Below are 15,351 nucleotides of genomic sequence, written 5' to 3' on the forward strand. Positions count from 1 at the left end.
ATTTCCGAGGGCAGAAAATCGGTGCTTTCTGGAAAATGGTTCTGTCCCAAATCACTACTCCTTTTTTAAAGCGTTGGAGTGATAAATGCAAAATCAGTAGCTGTGGGGCAGGCCAGGTGCTGTGTGATTTTTGTCTCTGTGCTGAAAATGTTCTTTATGAAATTCTGTATTGCAACCCAAAAAAAGCGAAGCAGCCTTGTTCAGACCCTTTCCACTTGCGCTTACCTCACCCAGCAGTCCGTAACCTTTCAGACTTGTGCGTGGTTTTATTTTGCTTGGTGTAGCTTTCAAAGAGTTGTATTGTTTTCCTTTCAGTGCATTAAAACCTACAGCTCAGACTGGCACGTGGTAAACTACAAGTATGAGGAATACTCAGGAGACTTTCGGATGTTGCCATGGTAAGTGTCGCACTCCCTTGGAATACTAATACATGGTCACAGGGCTGTGAAAAAGCCTGCCCTTTTTCCTGATGCCTGTGCCACAAGCGGCCTCCCCTCCAGAGGTTTGTCACTGAAGGTTGGAGAGCCAGAGGTTCCTGTTATCGTGCCATTGTCTCTCGGCTGTGCCAGGGAGATGCTGGTAATATTGCCAGCCTGGGTCGTTACTTCCCGTCCCATCCACCAGTGTGCGTATCCACCCTCCATCTAGGCTGAGGACGGACCGCAGCCTGGGCACGTGGCAGGATGAATAGCGTTGACGGTGTCCTCTCACCCCGAATCGGGACCCTCGTTGTCCCCCTGGGCTGGCGTTCACCGTGCGCTAGACGTGGTGTTGCCATGCTGAGCAGACCTGCTCTGTCATTTAGATGTTGTTTTACAGCTTCAGCCTGGGGTGTAGCGCCGCTGCTGGTGCCGGCAGTGCTGCAGAGTTGTGTGCTGTGACACCGATTCCAGCCCCGCAACTAATCATTTTTTTCAGACAGGCACATACAGCTCAGATTTCTGCTGGATTGTTATTTTCTCGGTGGTGGCACCTGCTCTGCTCTTGCTCTCCGTGCTCCGTGCCTGTCTGGACCACTGTTCAGACCGCTCATGTGCTGGCAGCTTCTTCAATGCTTTTTCTTGTTAATCGGCTGAAGTGGGTCTGTTCTGAAGCTCTCACAGGGATGTGAAGCAGCAATGGGGCCATGCTTTTGATCAAATCGTAGTAAAATTTGTGAATAACCTTGCAGTCTGATCTTGCTTCTTTTTTAGCAAGCTGGAATATAAACTGTCCTGCCTGCATCTCTGTGTTGCATAAATGCAAGTCAGCAAAAACTCTGCAGAATCAGACAGCTAACACAGAGAAAGCTAATTGCATACTGCTTGTGCTTAATTTCCATGAAGTGCACTCAGAAGTTAGCTTTCTCCAGCTGCGAGGGGCTGTAGGTCTCTTGAAGTCTGTCTCCTGCAGGAGGACAGTTCTGCTGTGCTCTGCAGTCTGCACTTTGGCAATTGCTTCTGGACCCAGCATCAGCTGCTGGCTGGGAGGACCCTCGCGTCCCAGGCATTAAAATGAAAATGTGTTGTGATTGCAGCAAATCCTTTAGGCCAGACAAGATTCCGAGCCATGTGTTTGAAATTGATGAAGACTTTGAAAAGGACGAGGTAAGGAGTTTTGTTTTTTGTTTTTTTTTTTTTTACATATTCCTCTCTAAGATCTGTTAAAAAAGCAGATTTCACAAGGCAAAGTCAGAATTCAGTTCCCAGGAATGTTTTTTGGTGACATGCTTCGTATTGCGAAGATGGAACCAAAACTGAGACAGTGATTTATTTCAAAGCATGACAAGATAATCTCTTGGAGCCAAGAGTCTCCGAAATTATCTGGAATATCAACCATAATATTTCTCGTGGCTTTTTCACTTGAAATGCTGTAGCAATGGAAGAGAAAAAAAAGAAGCCAAACAATTATGAAGTAAAATCCTGTCCCATATTAAAGGTGGATGATTCGGCTTTCAACTACACTGCAATATTGGGGTCCTCCTCTTCAAAAGTTTTGTGCTCTACTGCATAATCTGCAATTCTTAACCAGTCCTTGGATGATCGTTAAGGTCCCTTCCAACCCAAACCGTTCTACAATTCTGTGATAAGATTTGCAGCCCGGGAGCTCTTCCATGGGGCTGAGCTGGGGGCTGTGACAATTGGGACACCTCAAACCCGGTGGTCATTTCGGCCAACGCAGATGCCGTGTTTCCCCGTGCGTATCACGTTTGCTACAAAAGGGAGGAGGGGGGTAGCATTCTTTGGTCTCAAGTACCACGTGCAGCTTAATTCACGCACATGGCATGAAGAAGTTTTAGTTTATGGTGGGAAGAGTTTAGCCCAGCTGTTTAAAGCCCGCATGGCACCAAGGTGCTGCTGCTGAGGACCTTGCAGAGGAAAAGGGGAGTTTCTCTTCTCCAGAGCTGAGGATTTGAAGGGGCTGTTCCACGCACATTTCTCACAGTTGCCGTGAATGTCCCGGCACACCTCAGGTCTGGACTGGGATGGCTTTTTCCTAAATGGAAATATATTTTCAAGTTTGGCCTTAATTTTTTTGTCCATGTCGTCAGTTTGCATTACGCTGTTAACTTGAGCTGTTACCTCTTTAGTAATATCTAATTTGGGCTGGAGACAGAGCTGTGCAGTATGTTATCAGCATGCTTCTGAAAATAGCAAAAGGGAAAAAAAAATGCTATCAAAATTTGATGGAGACCTTTTTTCTTCTGGCCAGCGTCCCAAATACTCAAACAAGTGAAATTACTGATGTTGCTTATGGAAGAGTGTTCCAATTGCTTTGGCAGATACCTTGGCATTTATTTCTTTTGGCATGGCCATATCTAAAGGATTCTGTTGTGGTTTTGTGACAGATCATTTGCATTATAATTCTGTAATGGAAATTCAAGTAAAAGAAATCTCTTGATGAAAAAAGGCGAACCATTATAAGGGAGAAATCATGGGTTGTTTTACCCAGGGAAATAAAGCACCAAAAAAATTACTTTGTTGTTGGAAGTTTGACAAGAAAAGAGTGAAAACCTGCCATTTAGGATGCAGGAGACGATATAAACCAGTCCCTTTGTAGCTAATCGGCAGACAGTGCAGGTCTGCCTCCGCTGCTGAGTCACTGGAAGTCACAGGGCGAGGTTTTTTGCGTCAGTCTGGGATCTCGCTTCCCTCCCTCCCAGTGGAGGTCACGGCTCGGTGGGGATGGAGAGCCATTCTCCCTTTCTGGGCCTGCAGGACAGGAGCAGAGCTGGAAACCCCAGCCAGTACGGCAAGAACAGCCTGGTTGGGTCACTTCAACCTTTTTGTTTTGATAAATGTGAAACCAGTCAGTTACCTTTCAGCTGTTGGGGTTTGGTGGTTGTCGCCCAAATTTAAAATGGTGAGTTAACTTATACAAAAGGAAATGACAAAGTAAGTCTGGAGTTCTGCATTTTGCAACTTCCTTAACAGACCATTTTGAAAATTTCCTTCTTCCCCAGCTTTTTGAAATACTGGGTAAGAACCAACATGCATTTCCTCATTGCAAAATTGCTGTGCAGCTCTGTCAGCGTAGATGTAATCTTTCTTTTTAAAAGGTGACCCAAAGTAGCCTCTTTTGCCTCTTTCTTGGAAAGAGACAACCCTCAATTTTTTTGTGATAACGCTGTACGTGTAGCTGTACGTGTGTCACGTATGTTCTACGTGTTACCGTATTGCTGTGGCTAAACCAGTATTGCTTTCCAGGGTGGGAGGCAGTTCACCTGACCTCCTCTTTTTCTTATTTTTCTCTCTCTTTCAGGATTCCTCCTCCCTCTGCTCCCAGAAGGGTGGTGTGATAAAGCAAGGCTGGCTGCACAAAGCAAATGTAAATAGCACAATCACTGTTACCATGAAGGTGAGTCTGATCCGGCGTTATGCTAATGGTGCACGAGGCACGAGGTTTAAGTTCAGATCACATTTCTAAAGCTAGCAGGAGTGCAGTGGGTGGGCTTGGGTTTGGATGGGCATCCCTCCCTCTTGCAGAGCATCCCAAGGGGGACCGGAAAACCCAGTCTGGCAACAGCCGTTGACCCTTCCCTCCCCAGAAAACTTCTGATGTACATCAAATCCTGACAGGCAAGCTGAACAAAAGGACAAAGCGTGTTCTAGTAAGCCCAGGTGCCTCTGTATAAGGCTCTGGATGAGGTAGGCCAGCCAATGGATGACATAAATGACGGGGGCCTACAGGAAAGCTGGAGAGGGACTTTTTACAAGGGCACGTAGCGATAGGACAAGGGGGAATGGCTCAAACTGGAAGAGGGGAGATTGAGATGAGATATGAGGAAGAAATTCTTGGCTGTGAGGGTGGTGAGCCCCTGGCCCAGGTTGCCCAGAGAAGCTGTGGCTGCCTCATCCCTGGAGCAACCTGGTCTGGTGGGAGGTGTGCCTGCCCAGGGCAGGGGCGTGGAACGAGATGATCTTTAAGGTCCCTTCCCACCCAAACCATTTTGTGATTCTGGATGAGCAGCTGCGGCCCAGAAGAGGAAGGCCATTTAAATAACTGAAGCAGCTGCCCTGCAAAGAAGACTTTCTGAATTGATAGTTTCCTTGCTGGTGGGAAATATGTACAGCGGACAACTTCAAATGGAAATGAAGAGTGTTTGCTTTAAAAGCAGGGTGATATCGCTGAGGAGATGGAGCATTACTGACCTAGAAGCAGCAGCTGCCTTGTCTCCTGTTCTCCTCTGTATGTAATCCGGCGTGGCATTGCTTAGGTTTTGCAGTGGAGGTTTTTAACAGTTCCACCGCAGGTTTTTGCTGTGGCAATGAGCCTGTCTGATGTTCCACCATGCAGCTGCCTTGTTACAGCATAGAGAGAGTATTAGGGAGTTAACGCTCAATCATGCAGCTGAAGGACGGCTGCAGCAAGGCTCGCTGCTTTGTGAGGATATTGGTACATCTCAAAAAGCTCAGTCGTTCGGAGGCTCAGTTCAATGAGTTATGCTTTCATGAGAAGTGGAACAGGACAGTTCAAAAGCCTAATTTTAATTTGAGTTTTAAAATGATTCCTCGTGAGCTGATAGACAGGACAGGGTTTTCTGATCCTCTGCTTTTCTGAGCAGCAAGGTTGAAGCCATTTCTGCTCCTGTAACTTCTGGAGGAGGTACCACACGTGCTCAAAGCAGTTTGTTTGGTCTGTTCCTGACTGTGCCTCTTGTGGTATTGTTGGCCTCAGTGCCCAGCACCTCAGACCCACCCTTCAGGGATGTTATCTGAACTACAGTGGCTTAATAACATCCACTGAGTGTCTTGTGAAACTCAGAAATCAGAGTATGGAAAATCAGTAGCCGTTTTCTGAGCTGGTCGTGGTCAGTTCTGTGTCTTAAAAAACACCTCCTAAGGCATGTGCGAGAAATCTGAGGACTTTGAATGTTCTCAGCCTTACCGCCGCTCTGAGAGGTGGCTGTGCTATGGCAGAAGCAGATGCGTCCATCTTCGGAGCGCGGGCTCTTTCATTGCTGTGGTGTGCTGAGCTGTGGGTACCTCACACTGTTGCTAAGCATGTGCAGAGTGTGTTTTGTGGAGAGCCAGCCCACGAGCCAGCTGTAGTTAGGCTACAGCTGCCAACCTTTATTTCAGAGTAACCCATCCTTTGCAGAGAACTTCCCTGCTTTGGCCCAGCTCTTTTGCTGTCTGTGTCGCAGCATGTCGGCGTGCTGCATTATAACCACAGTGTCAGGAATTTTTCTCTTTCTTTCTTTTATCTCTGCCCAAATGGACTTCCCCAGTTCTCTAGCTGTCCCTCTGCGATTGCTGTGCTCACCAACAGCGTCTGTAGCCCGAGCAGAGGGGATGCTCCTCTGCTCCCGCGTTTGTTCATTTTAAATGGTCGTAGTCTTGTGACAATTATTTCTGACAGCAGTGCTTACAAGGGGGGAAGATCATAGGAATTGTGTTTGCTGCTTGCTTCTGCCTTTCCTTTTGAACAGAATTCAGAAGATGCAAATGGTTTAGCATGAAATTCCATACCCATGAGGGATATCAGCCCTGTAACGTCTAGAGAGATCTATCATGGGTTTCTGTAGCATCCACTGACAAAGCTTCTGAGATTGATTCAATGAAGCGCTCAATCAGTGTTTAAGCTGACTTAATGCTTAGCATACTTAGATTTCTGGTTAATCTAATTTTCTTAGATTACTGGTGCCGGAGGTTCCCTTTCAGAGGGCTTGGGTTACCGTTCAGAGCACAGTGCTCCCTTCCAGTTCTGTGCAAGTATGTGAGTGGTTTTATTCAACATTTGCTAGTGTCACTAATGACAGGAGCAGGCAATTACTAGTAGTCCTCCATCTGGGAGGAAAAATCCTGTGTTTATTCGTAGGTCTTCCAGATATGCCGGCAGTGGAAATACTCGCAGTGCCGCTTGCCCTGGCTTCCTTCGCGATTCTCCTAACGCAGATATCTGGCAACTGTGAAATGCACCCTGCTCCTTGCAGACCTGACAGCATATGGTGCTACCATAATTGCTGCCAAAACGTTCTCCTGAATTATAGTCCAGTGCTTATGGGCAGACAAATGTGAAGGAAGGTGTTCTGAGATACTGGAGAGCTTTTTTTTTTTAATTAATACGGTTTTCATAAAAAACAATAGGTCAAACATAGGAAAACTTCTCCCAAACTGACTGCTTTCTGAGGTGAGAAACGAACACGAAGCCAAAGCCAGTTCAGGAAAATAGGTTTGTATAAAAAAACCCCACAAAACAGACAAACCCCCACAAAACAACAGGCAGTTGAATGGATTAGAGCGTCCCTTGGCTTACACTTGAGCGCTAGGAATTTCCACATGTCTGTTCCAAAGTCTTCTGGAGAATTGCTTTGTAATTCTAACTGATTTCTTTATCAAAAAGGCTCTGGAAATACCTGCTCTAGGGTGGGATGAATCTTCAAGCGATATGCTGATCTGAATTTACTGTGCAGCGTTACTTTGTAAAGACAAATGAGGCGGGAGACAGCTGAGAGATGAGCTGGAAGCCTGGGGCTTTGCTTTCGATGGGCAAACTTATAGTAACAGGGACATTAAAATTAAAGAAGATGATGAAATCTCTCTTTACAAAAACAAGTCGTACTCAAAGGGGTGAGTCTGCAATGCTCTAGGGTCATCGGTGTTTCTTGTTACAGTATTTTCTCAATATCAGGAGGACAGATACTGAGACTGGTTTGTGATACACAAGAGTGAATGCTTGCATGAACAAGACTTTCTTCTTTTGCAGGTATTCAAGAGGAGGTATTTCTACTTGTCACAACTCACAGATGGCTCCTATATTCTTAATTCCTACAAAGATGAGAAAATTTCAAAAGAATCCAAAGGCTGTATTTTCTTGGACGCTTGCAATGATGTTGTGCAGGTGGGTGTGCTTTGTGCGGGGCTGTTCCTGACCTTATGTGTCGCTAGCACTGAGCCAGAAATGCTCTCTCGAGGTCCGTGCCATCGAGAGGTGAGGGCGTGGATTTACAAACTAACCCAGAGCTGGTTTGCTCTGTCAGCCAATCTGATTAAAAGGCCAGCAAGACGTTTCATAAGGGTGCCATATTTTTGTCCAGGAAGACAGTAAGTGGAAGAACAGCTCTCAGAGTGAAATGGAAGCATTTTGTCATTACCTCATCTGCTGTCTCCCAGCTCTGTCCACCTCCTTCACGCGGTTGTCATTGGTCAGGTGCCTTCCAAGACACCCTGAGGGCTGGAGCCAGTAGGTAGTTGTTGTGACTTGGTCTTGGATGCCTTCACACCAGGTTCTTGTTTCTTCAGTTACGTCTTGATAGGTCCATGCAGACATGCAGCCCTTTGGGACTTAGGACCTGCAAAGGGCTTGTTAAGGTTTTAGGACGGGTTAAACCTGGCTTTGCTTTGTTATGCTGAGAGTGCAGTGCAGCTGTGGGTCACTGCTGTGCCTTTGGATGTTCTTTCTCTGCGGAAGCTTCAAGCACTGAGCGTGGTGGAGCTTGAATTCCTCCGGCGGTTTGCTTCAGTATGGATGAGTCAGAGCTGTGTGTTTCCGTTTGTCTTTCTGAACACAGTAAAAGCAGCAGTGCACACGCCTCAGTGATGTACAGGATGTACTTCCCAAGTTGCACCAGATTTGCCTTGGCTTCTCATTGGAAAATGCTGTTTAAAAGCCAGCAGACCTCAGAAATGTTGCATTGAACCACTTGCTTTTAAGGTAGATGCCTCTAAGTGTCCTGGAGTGCAATATTATTTACTGTGCCAGACAAATCCAGTTCCTGGCTTCTCTGGGTAAATCTTAAGGTCTAATGACATAAGAAGGAGCTTGCTCCTGCCCCTTGGTGCCATGGCCGCAGTTCAGTCTGGCTTTCATCTGCTCTCAGAGTAGCTGGCGGCTGCGGAGCTGCATACGGCTCGATCGCAGCCGTGACGCCCTTTGTGATTGCTGCAGGAGAGGTGCTGGGTCAAAGGAGGGTGCGTACCTTGTTATGTGATATTTTTTTTTATTTTCTTTTTCCCCTGTCATGATATTTCGGTTCAGGATGCTTTCACAGAGAGGACCCTTATGGCAGGTACTGTGCAGCGTCATTGAGGAAAATGTAAGACAAATCTTTATATTTCTTGTTTGTTTGTTCAGTGTCCTAAAATGCGCCGTTATGCATTTGAACTTAAGACAATAGACAAGTACAGCCACTATCTGGCAGCTGAAACTGAGCAGGAGATGGAAGAGTGGCTGGTAACTCTAAGGAAGATCATACAGAGCAATACTGAGAGTTTGGTGCAAGAGAAGAAAGATCCTGTGGAATCTGTGCAAGGTCAGTTTGTAAATAAATGCATACCTTCACCCTTCTCCAGCAGGATGCAAACAGTGTGCCTGCAGAAGTGTATAGTTTTCTCTTCTGGATTAACAGCAAGAATTGTGGCTGACACGTGATATCATGCAAAAGGGCTTAGTATAATAAAGATGATAGTCTGAGGAATAAGCGTGGAGGGAAACATGACCCTTCCTCTGGATGGGAAATCTATGGCAAAATTTCAAGACTCCTGGAAAATTGGCTCTGTGCTGAAGTTCTGCTTTGGAAGGACCTTGCAGGCTGTAATAGTATACTCTGGTACTAGTAATGTATGGAAAAATCTTACTCCTGAGGATTGGAAAAGTCTCTGTAAACTGTTTCTCTGCTATTGTAAGCAAGTACTGCAGGATGCTTTCTGGCAGAGCGGTGCTCCTGTGGTTGTTTTGGACATCTGTTTTTTGTGTCCTTGCAGATGATGAAGCAAGCACGCAGGGAAAATCAGAGAACATCCTGGAGAGCCTGGAGAGAAGCATGCATCCGGAGCTGATGAAGGTATCACATTTGCAGAGATCGCCCCCCCAGCCCGTAGCTAGTTCTCTCCACCGTGACTTCAAAAGAGGTTCTCCACGTTCTGTGTCTTCAGCCCTGGGGGAGCTGGGCAGGCACTGGGTGCTGCTGGGGTCTCTGTTATCGCCTCTGCCTGTCTCATGGGTGCAGCTCCGTGGTTTAAGGCTGCACACTCCTCAGCTCCGCACGTGGGGTGCTTAGGGAAGAGCCAGACTTCAAGCAAATGAAGGGCCGTTGTGATCGGCATGGTCAGCATTGCTCATCCCTGGTCAGCAGGAGCGGCCGTCCTGGCCAGGAGAGCGGAGGGGCAGTTCGATGGCAGCCGCCTCCTGTTTATGAGACAGAGCGTGGTTGCCTACTTCTGCCTGCTTTCTCATCTGGCAGAGCCACATCACTTTACTGTCATGGCACCATGTTGGTGGCTATGGCTCAGAAGCCTTGCATCATCTCACATATCACAAAGGCAACCTGAAAAATATGTATTTTGTTTTGCTTCCATGCTTTCCAAATGACAAATGTTTGCCTCTGTGTGGCCGGGCAGTAATGTCAATGCTTTCCTTTTGTCCTAGTATGGAAGAGAAACAGATCAGCTGAACAAACTGAGCAGAAATGATGGGAGACAAAACCTCTTTTCTTTCGACCCCGAAGTCCAGGTAAACACCCCCATGTTTTCCAACATGAGGTTATGCTCTCTGTAAGAGCTCCCTGGGTGTCGGGCCTCCCCTGTTCCCGTGCATGGCCACAGCGTTCACCTACAGAGGCAGTGTGTTGTTCCGTGGATTGGAGAATAAAAGTGCAGCCCACGTCCCTGTCAGTGAGAGCTGAACAAGCTGCTCAGGTGATAACTCAAACAAAAGGAGGACTCACAGCAGCCCAACACACGGGCTCCAGCATTGCTGGCTTCTTCGTGGTGCACCTTGATGTTGTTGGCTTTCAAACCCGTTGTCTGGGCCTCTGGGAGGTTCTCATGGTTGCAAAAGCCGTAGAAGGGGTATTGCAAGGACACCTGCAATGCTGCATGGGCACAGCACGTTGGGAGTAGGGAGCAGTGATGTCAAAGGCCATGGTAGGGGTTTTCAGGGGAAACTTCAGTCTTCAGGGACTTTCAAATGTAGGGGACGTACAAACAGAAAAAACACCCAAGGCTGTTCTCACGCACTGGAGTAGGGGTTCATTGACTATTGGCTTGTTTTCTTCTGGGCTTTGACGTCTTCGCCGAGCTCTCCGCCCAAGGTCCAGGTGTGGGATTTCAGTGGAATGAGCTGCAATTGTTAACACAGTTTTAGAGAATTGTTCCAAGTTATTTCCTAGTTTCTAGTTCTTCTTCTGGCATGCTTTGGCTTGTTCACACCTGTGAAAAAGAATTTTCTGGTTTAACAAGGAAATGTAATTAGTCCTTAAAAGGTTTAGTTGTACAAAATGAGCTTTTCTCTTGGCACTTCTTTAAGGTCTTTAACAGGAAGAAGCTAAGAAGATAAGCGTTGAGGAGGCTTTTTTTTTTTTTTAAGAGAAGCTTTGAGAAGTTTCCTATATTCTAGTCAGATAATAAAAATGGAAATACTACTCAGTGCAGAGTATCTAAGATATCTTTTTTAACCTAACCAAATGGTTAGGCTGAATTCACTGTCCGCCCTCTATACCCAGAGCTTTTCGTTCTGGTGTGGGTCGGTTGGTCTGCTGTAACACTGGGCATTCACAATCACTGCCCTAGTCAGCACTGGTGTGCACGTGCACGCTTATATGCCTGGTGCTAAGGAAACTGGGAGCAGGAACATACACCCACAACATACTTTCCTCATCGAAAGGAACTAGGGGAAACAACGGGAAGAGTTTCCCAGAACTGGATTAACAATTGCAGCCTATTTTGCTGAAATTGCTTGATTGGGAGCTAGATATCCACACCCTAAGTTTGGCATGAAGGTTTCTTCAGGATTTGAGGGGGAAAAACAAATAGGACTGTGCCATATTGTCACTGAGAGATGTGCTGATATATAGGGGTTTGGTATCTCTGTGTCCTCAGTGCCCGGTACGATGGGTGTGGTGAAGGCTGAGGGTCTTTAGGTGGCTGAAGGTACTTTGGTCACGTACGTGTCTGCTCTCTGGGAAAGGCAGATCTTGAGGCACGGCCCAGGCATAGGTCTTCTGGGTTAGGAAGGAGGTGATTATAATTAAGACTGTTTGGATTTCCCAGCCGGCTCTGCAGACAGCCTTTGTTGTTTCTAACCACGCCGGTTATTGCTGTGCATCTAGAAATGCCTTCCACTTCGAGATGTTGTTCACGATCCCAACGGCGTGTGCCTTCTCTCTATTTCAGGCACAGGGACCATCTCTTAAACTAGTCACATCTTCAAAGTGGAAGATACTTTTCTGAGTGTAACGACGCCTTATGTTCCGCTTTCTTCCCCAAGCTCTAAATGGTGTTTGGGAAGATCCCCAGGGTTACAACAAAGCAGGAAGGAACTGAAATCATACTGAGGTTTAGTTTTCTGTGCTCTACAAACCAGATTGCTAAAAATTGATACATCCCCATGAATTCATGTCTTGAATACATTTGTGTAACATCACCAAATGGCACTCATTTGTGAATGTCTTGTACCTTTTGTACCACTTAAAAAAAAATCGGTTAAGATAGTATTGGCTGTAATGTGATCCCTGAACATCATTCAGGGGGTTATTTTCTTTTTTAATGAGACCAGATTTGTTTGCTGTCTAGAGGCTAGATTTCTCGGGGATCGAGCCAGACGTGAAGCCATTTGAGGAAAAGTGCAGCAGGCGCTTTGTGGTGTGCTGCCAGGACTTCTCCCTCAACCTCCTCGCTCAGCTCGGTGACAGGTCGGAAGGAGGACCCACCAACGTAAGGGGAGCTCTGGCGTGTCCTGCTTTGTATTCTTTCTCCTTGCCAGCTAGAAAAACCCTCAGCAGATTAATCTGGGTGGATAAAAACATCCCATTTTTGCATGAGCTCTGGTGGGACCTGGGCAGGCAGTGGCATTCACAGGATTTGTCTGCCTTGGTGTTTTGGTGCTCCAGAAATGTGTCTGGGGACAGGGTCTGTCCTGCCATGCCTCAGCCTGCCAGAGACTGGGACTGCTGGGAAACCAGCAGTTCATAAGCACAGGGAATGGAGAGCATGTGTCTGCCACGTTCTGGGCCCCTGTGAAAGTCCGGTTGGTAAATGATTAAGCTCCATCTCCAAACCACTCGCTGCTGTGTTTTATTTCATTTCCCCTAATGGCAAGGGATTTCCCTGTTCTGAAACCTTCCTCTGACTCCCAGCCTAACTGTGTTCACAGTCACTTTATTATATGCATTTGTTATTGTGCCAAAGTGGTGCCTCAGCCTCAAAAGCTCTTCCTTGTATTTTCTGAGCCTCTGATGTCTGTATGCAGTTATTACATCTCTCCTCAGCCTTTGCTCTGCCAGGCCAAACAGCCCAGGCTCCTCCAGCCTTTCCTCCCCAAACACGCTCCCTGTTGTTATGTCCTGCACTTGCTCTGGCTGGAGTCGACCCTTTATGCAAGGGTGTCGGAGCAGCAGAGGGAGGTGGCAGCACTGGCGCTCGCCCATCTCTGCTGGTGGTACTTGGATGGCTGATAGAATTGCGATGGTTTCATATTGGCAGCCCACAGCTAAAACACCGGACTCGTTCTCCCCGGTAACTCCCAGCAGACAAATGTGTCACTGATGGCAGAGATTCTTGTCATTCATCCTTAAGCAGGCCCAGAGTCAGACCCGATCAGCATGTTTTTAGTATTGATGTAATGCCTTCAAGTTACGCTGTAATGTCTCAGACGTGCTACAGTCTTATCTTCAGGCCTTCACTTTTATCTTTACATGAATGCATTCCTGCTAGGATCTTTGAATTAAAAATACATGGAATTGTTGCCACTTTCCTTATGCTGTCAAGGTCAATAGCTACAAGCGAGTTGGCAGATTTTGCACGTGCGGTTCCTCAGCAGCGTTAGGCTTGTGTTTGAGCTCTCCTGGCTGGGAGAGCTGACTTTGCTCCTGTGCCACCCAGCGCAGAGCAGCTGAGGAACATTTTGGGTGTCTTGCAGTTGGGCCATCCAGAGCTGATTGACTGTGGACAATAAAAGTGAAGTGGTCCTTAGCATGTGAACATAAACACTCTTAAGTTGATTTCTTTCTCATTGCACAGGATAAACAGCTCTAACTGATGCATTGGGGTCATCTTTGCTTCCTAACTTCATAGTTTATCATTTATATTAAAAACCCCTATGGATTTCGTTCTTTATGCTTCATTGATGGTTTTAAAGTAGCTTTGGTCAAATCGACCAGATCAAAAGGCAAGAAGATGCAGGAAAAAACTGTATTTGTAAAGCAAATAAGCATGGATTGTCTGTAAGAATTCTGTAAAATGCTGGTGTACAAAACTAAAGGAACAAACAGATGCAGAAGGCAAACCTAGCAGGGAAGGCAATGCATGTTGATACTCTTGAGCCTGTGCCGTGCGGTTTTTTTGATGCATACATTCAATCAAATTTCCAGGTTGAGCCCTTTTTCCTAAGCTTGGCATTATTTGACCTGAAAAATAATTGCAAGATTTCAGCTGACTTCCACGTGGACTTGAACCCTCCGTCTGTCCGTGACATGCTGCTGGATAACTCTGCGTCCGGAGCTGAGGGCGCCAAGGGATGTTCACCAGGCGAGAGCCTTGTGCACGGGGTCCCCGAGTCTTGCCTGCGCTACGTAAAACGGGTGAACAACTGTCTTTCTCCTCATTCCGTATCACTGTTGAGGCTGTGGCTGTTCAGCAGCGTTGCAGCGTGTTGTTGTCCACCGGGTGGAGGAGCAGAAGTCAGCTTCTCTCTTGAGTGGTGGGGTTTTGGTCAGTGTCTCAGGCCAGTTGCCACTTTGGGCTCACTGGCAGTGACAGACAAAGCAGCAGGCAGAGTTCTTCAAGACCTGACCGTGCTCAAGCCTTGTGAGCCCCCATGGCCCGTTCACAGCAGCAACCAGAGCAGGGTCTGTGTGGATTGTGGGAAGGGATGGTGAGGTGATCGGGGCCAAACCCAATCAGGTAGGGTGTCCTGCTCTCTGACGGCTGCTGTCTTTCTATTGCAGGGGGTTTTCTCCGTGACCAACCCACATGTGGAGATCTTCCTGGTGGCCCGTGTGGAGAAGGTGCTGCAGGGCAGCATAACGCACTGTGCAGAGCCATACATGAAAAACTCGGACCTGGGGAAGGTATTGGATGGGGCCGTGGGCCATGAGGTTATCTGCATAGTGATGCTGTCTGCTGCTGGAGGGAGTAGTGTGGTCTGAAACATGGGCTGTTTCTGCTGCTCTTTAGCTTCTTTCTGGCAAATACTGTTCTTCACCCATTCTGCTGCTTGCACTGTTCCCAGGCTGGCTTCAGCTGGGCTGTCCTGGGAGATTCAGTTCTTTTCCCTGGAAAGAGGCAGAGGATTTTCAGAAAGAGCCAAGCTGTTGGGGCAGGGGGACCTTTCCCCGTTACACTTCAACCTGGACTGGCAGCAAAAAAGTGGGACACTTCATCCCCAGAAAAGCAGATTGCACTGCTACGTGGTGCTACACACAGTGGTCCTGGCTCACTCCCGCTGGGAACAGCGATGGTTTAGTGGCAGCAGAACATGGGCTTCACCCTTTATTCTGCTTGCCCTGCCTCTCTCTTGTTCCATGCAGAGTGCCGTGATCGTATGGGGGAATTTACGCAAAGGGTGGTCAGCGAGGGGCCCTGGTGCTGTCGGCATCGGTCTCTGCGTGCCAGGTGGAGCTGATGCCGTCCTGCTGCAGCCAGTCAAAATTTGTCCCTGGAAAATTGATGTATGGAACACCTCGTATGCGCCGACATTCCCTCGGCACACTTCATAAGTCTGTATAGAATTAGGCAATTACAGTCAGTTTTGGAAAATAAACTAATACCCTTTGGAAAATAAAATACTCATACCGTGACATTTTAATGCAGAATCAAGAGGAGTTTTAATATGGCAGTGCCCGCAACATGTTTGCTCTTGCTTTGCAAAAGTCATAAATGTGCGTGGTGTGAAGTGACAGGGAGGGATGTCTGCCAGTGCTTCGGCGACAGC

The 15,351-nt window shown here is 47.2% G+C and overlaps 1 protein-coding gene across 7 annotated transcripts in view; it reads left to right on the top strand.

Moving 5' to 3' along the window:
- The window catches only part of DOCK11 (dedicator of cytokinesis 11), an 88,047-nt gene that overhangs the window by 20,119 nt on the left and 52,577 nt on the right, over positions 1 to 15,351 (top strand). For all 7 annotated transcript variants that reach the window (XM_063347435.1, XM_063347440.1, XM_063347437.1 and 4 more), the window contains exons 4-13: positions 316 to 398; positions 1,517 to 1,586; positions 3,742 to 3,837; positions 7,189 to 7,323; positions 8,557 to 8,734; positions 9,186 to 9,265; positions 9,850 to 9,933; positions 11,994 to 12,134; positions 13,790 to 13,999; positions 14,366 to 14,488. In XM_063347435.1, coding sequence (XP_063203505.1) covers positions 316 to 398; positions 1,517 to 1,586; positions 3,742 to 3,837; positions 7,189 to 7,323; positions 8,557 to 8,734; positions 9,186 to 9,265; positions 9,850 to 9,933; positions 11,994 to 12,134; positions 13,790 to 13,999; positions 14,366 to 14,488 — 1,200 coding nt within the window. The remainder of the gene's footprint in view (positions 1 to 315; positions 399 to 1,516; positions 1,587 to 3,741; positions 3,838 to 7,188; positions 7,324 to 8,556; positions 8,735 to 9,185; positions 9,266 to 9,849; positions 9,934 to 11,993; positions 12,135 to 13,789; positions 14,000 to 14,365; positions 14,489 to 15,351) is intronic.

This window comes from Chroicocephalus ridibundus, chromosome 9 (genome assembly GCF_963924245.1).
Source record: "Chroicocephalus ridibundus chromosome 9, bChrRid1.1, whole genome shotgun sequence".
Taxonomy (NCBI): domain Eukaryota; kingdom Metazoa; phylum Chordata; class Aves; order Charadriiformes; family Laridae; genus Chroicocephalus; species Chroicocephalus ridibundus.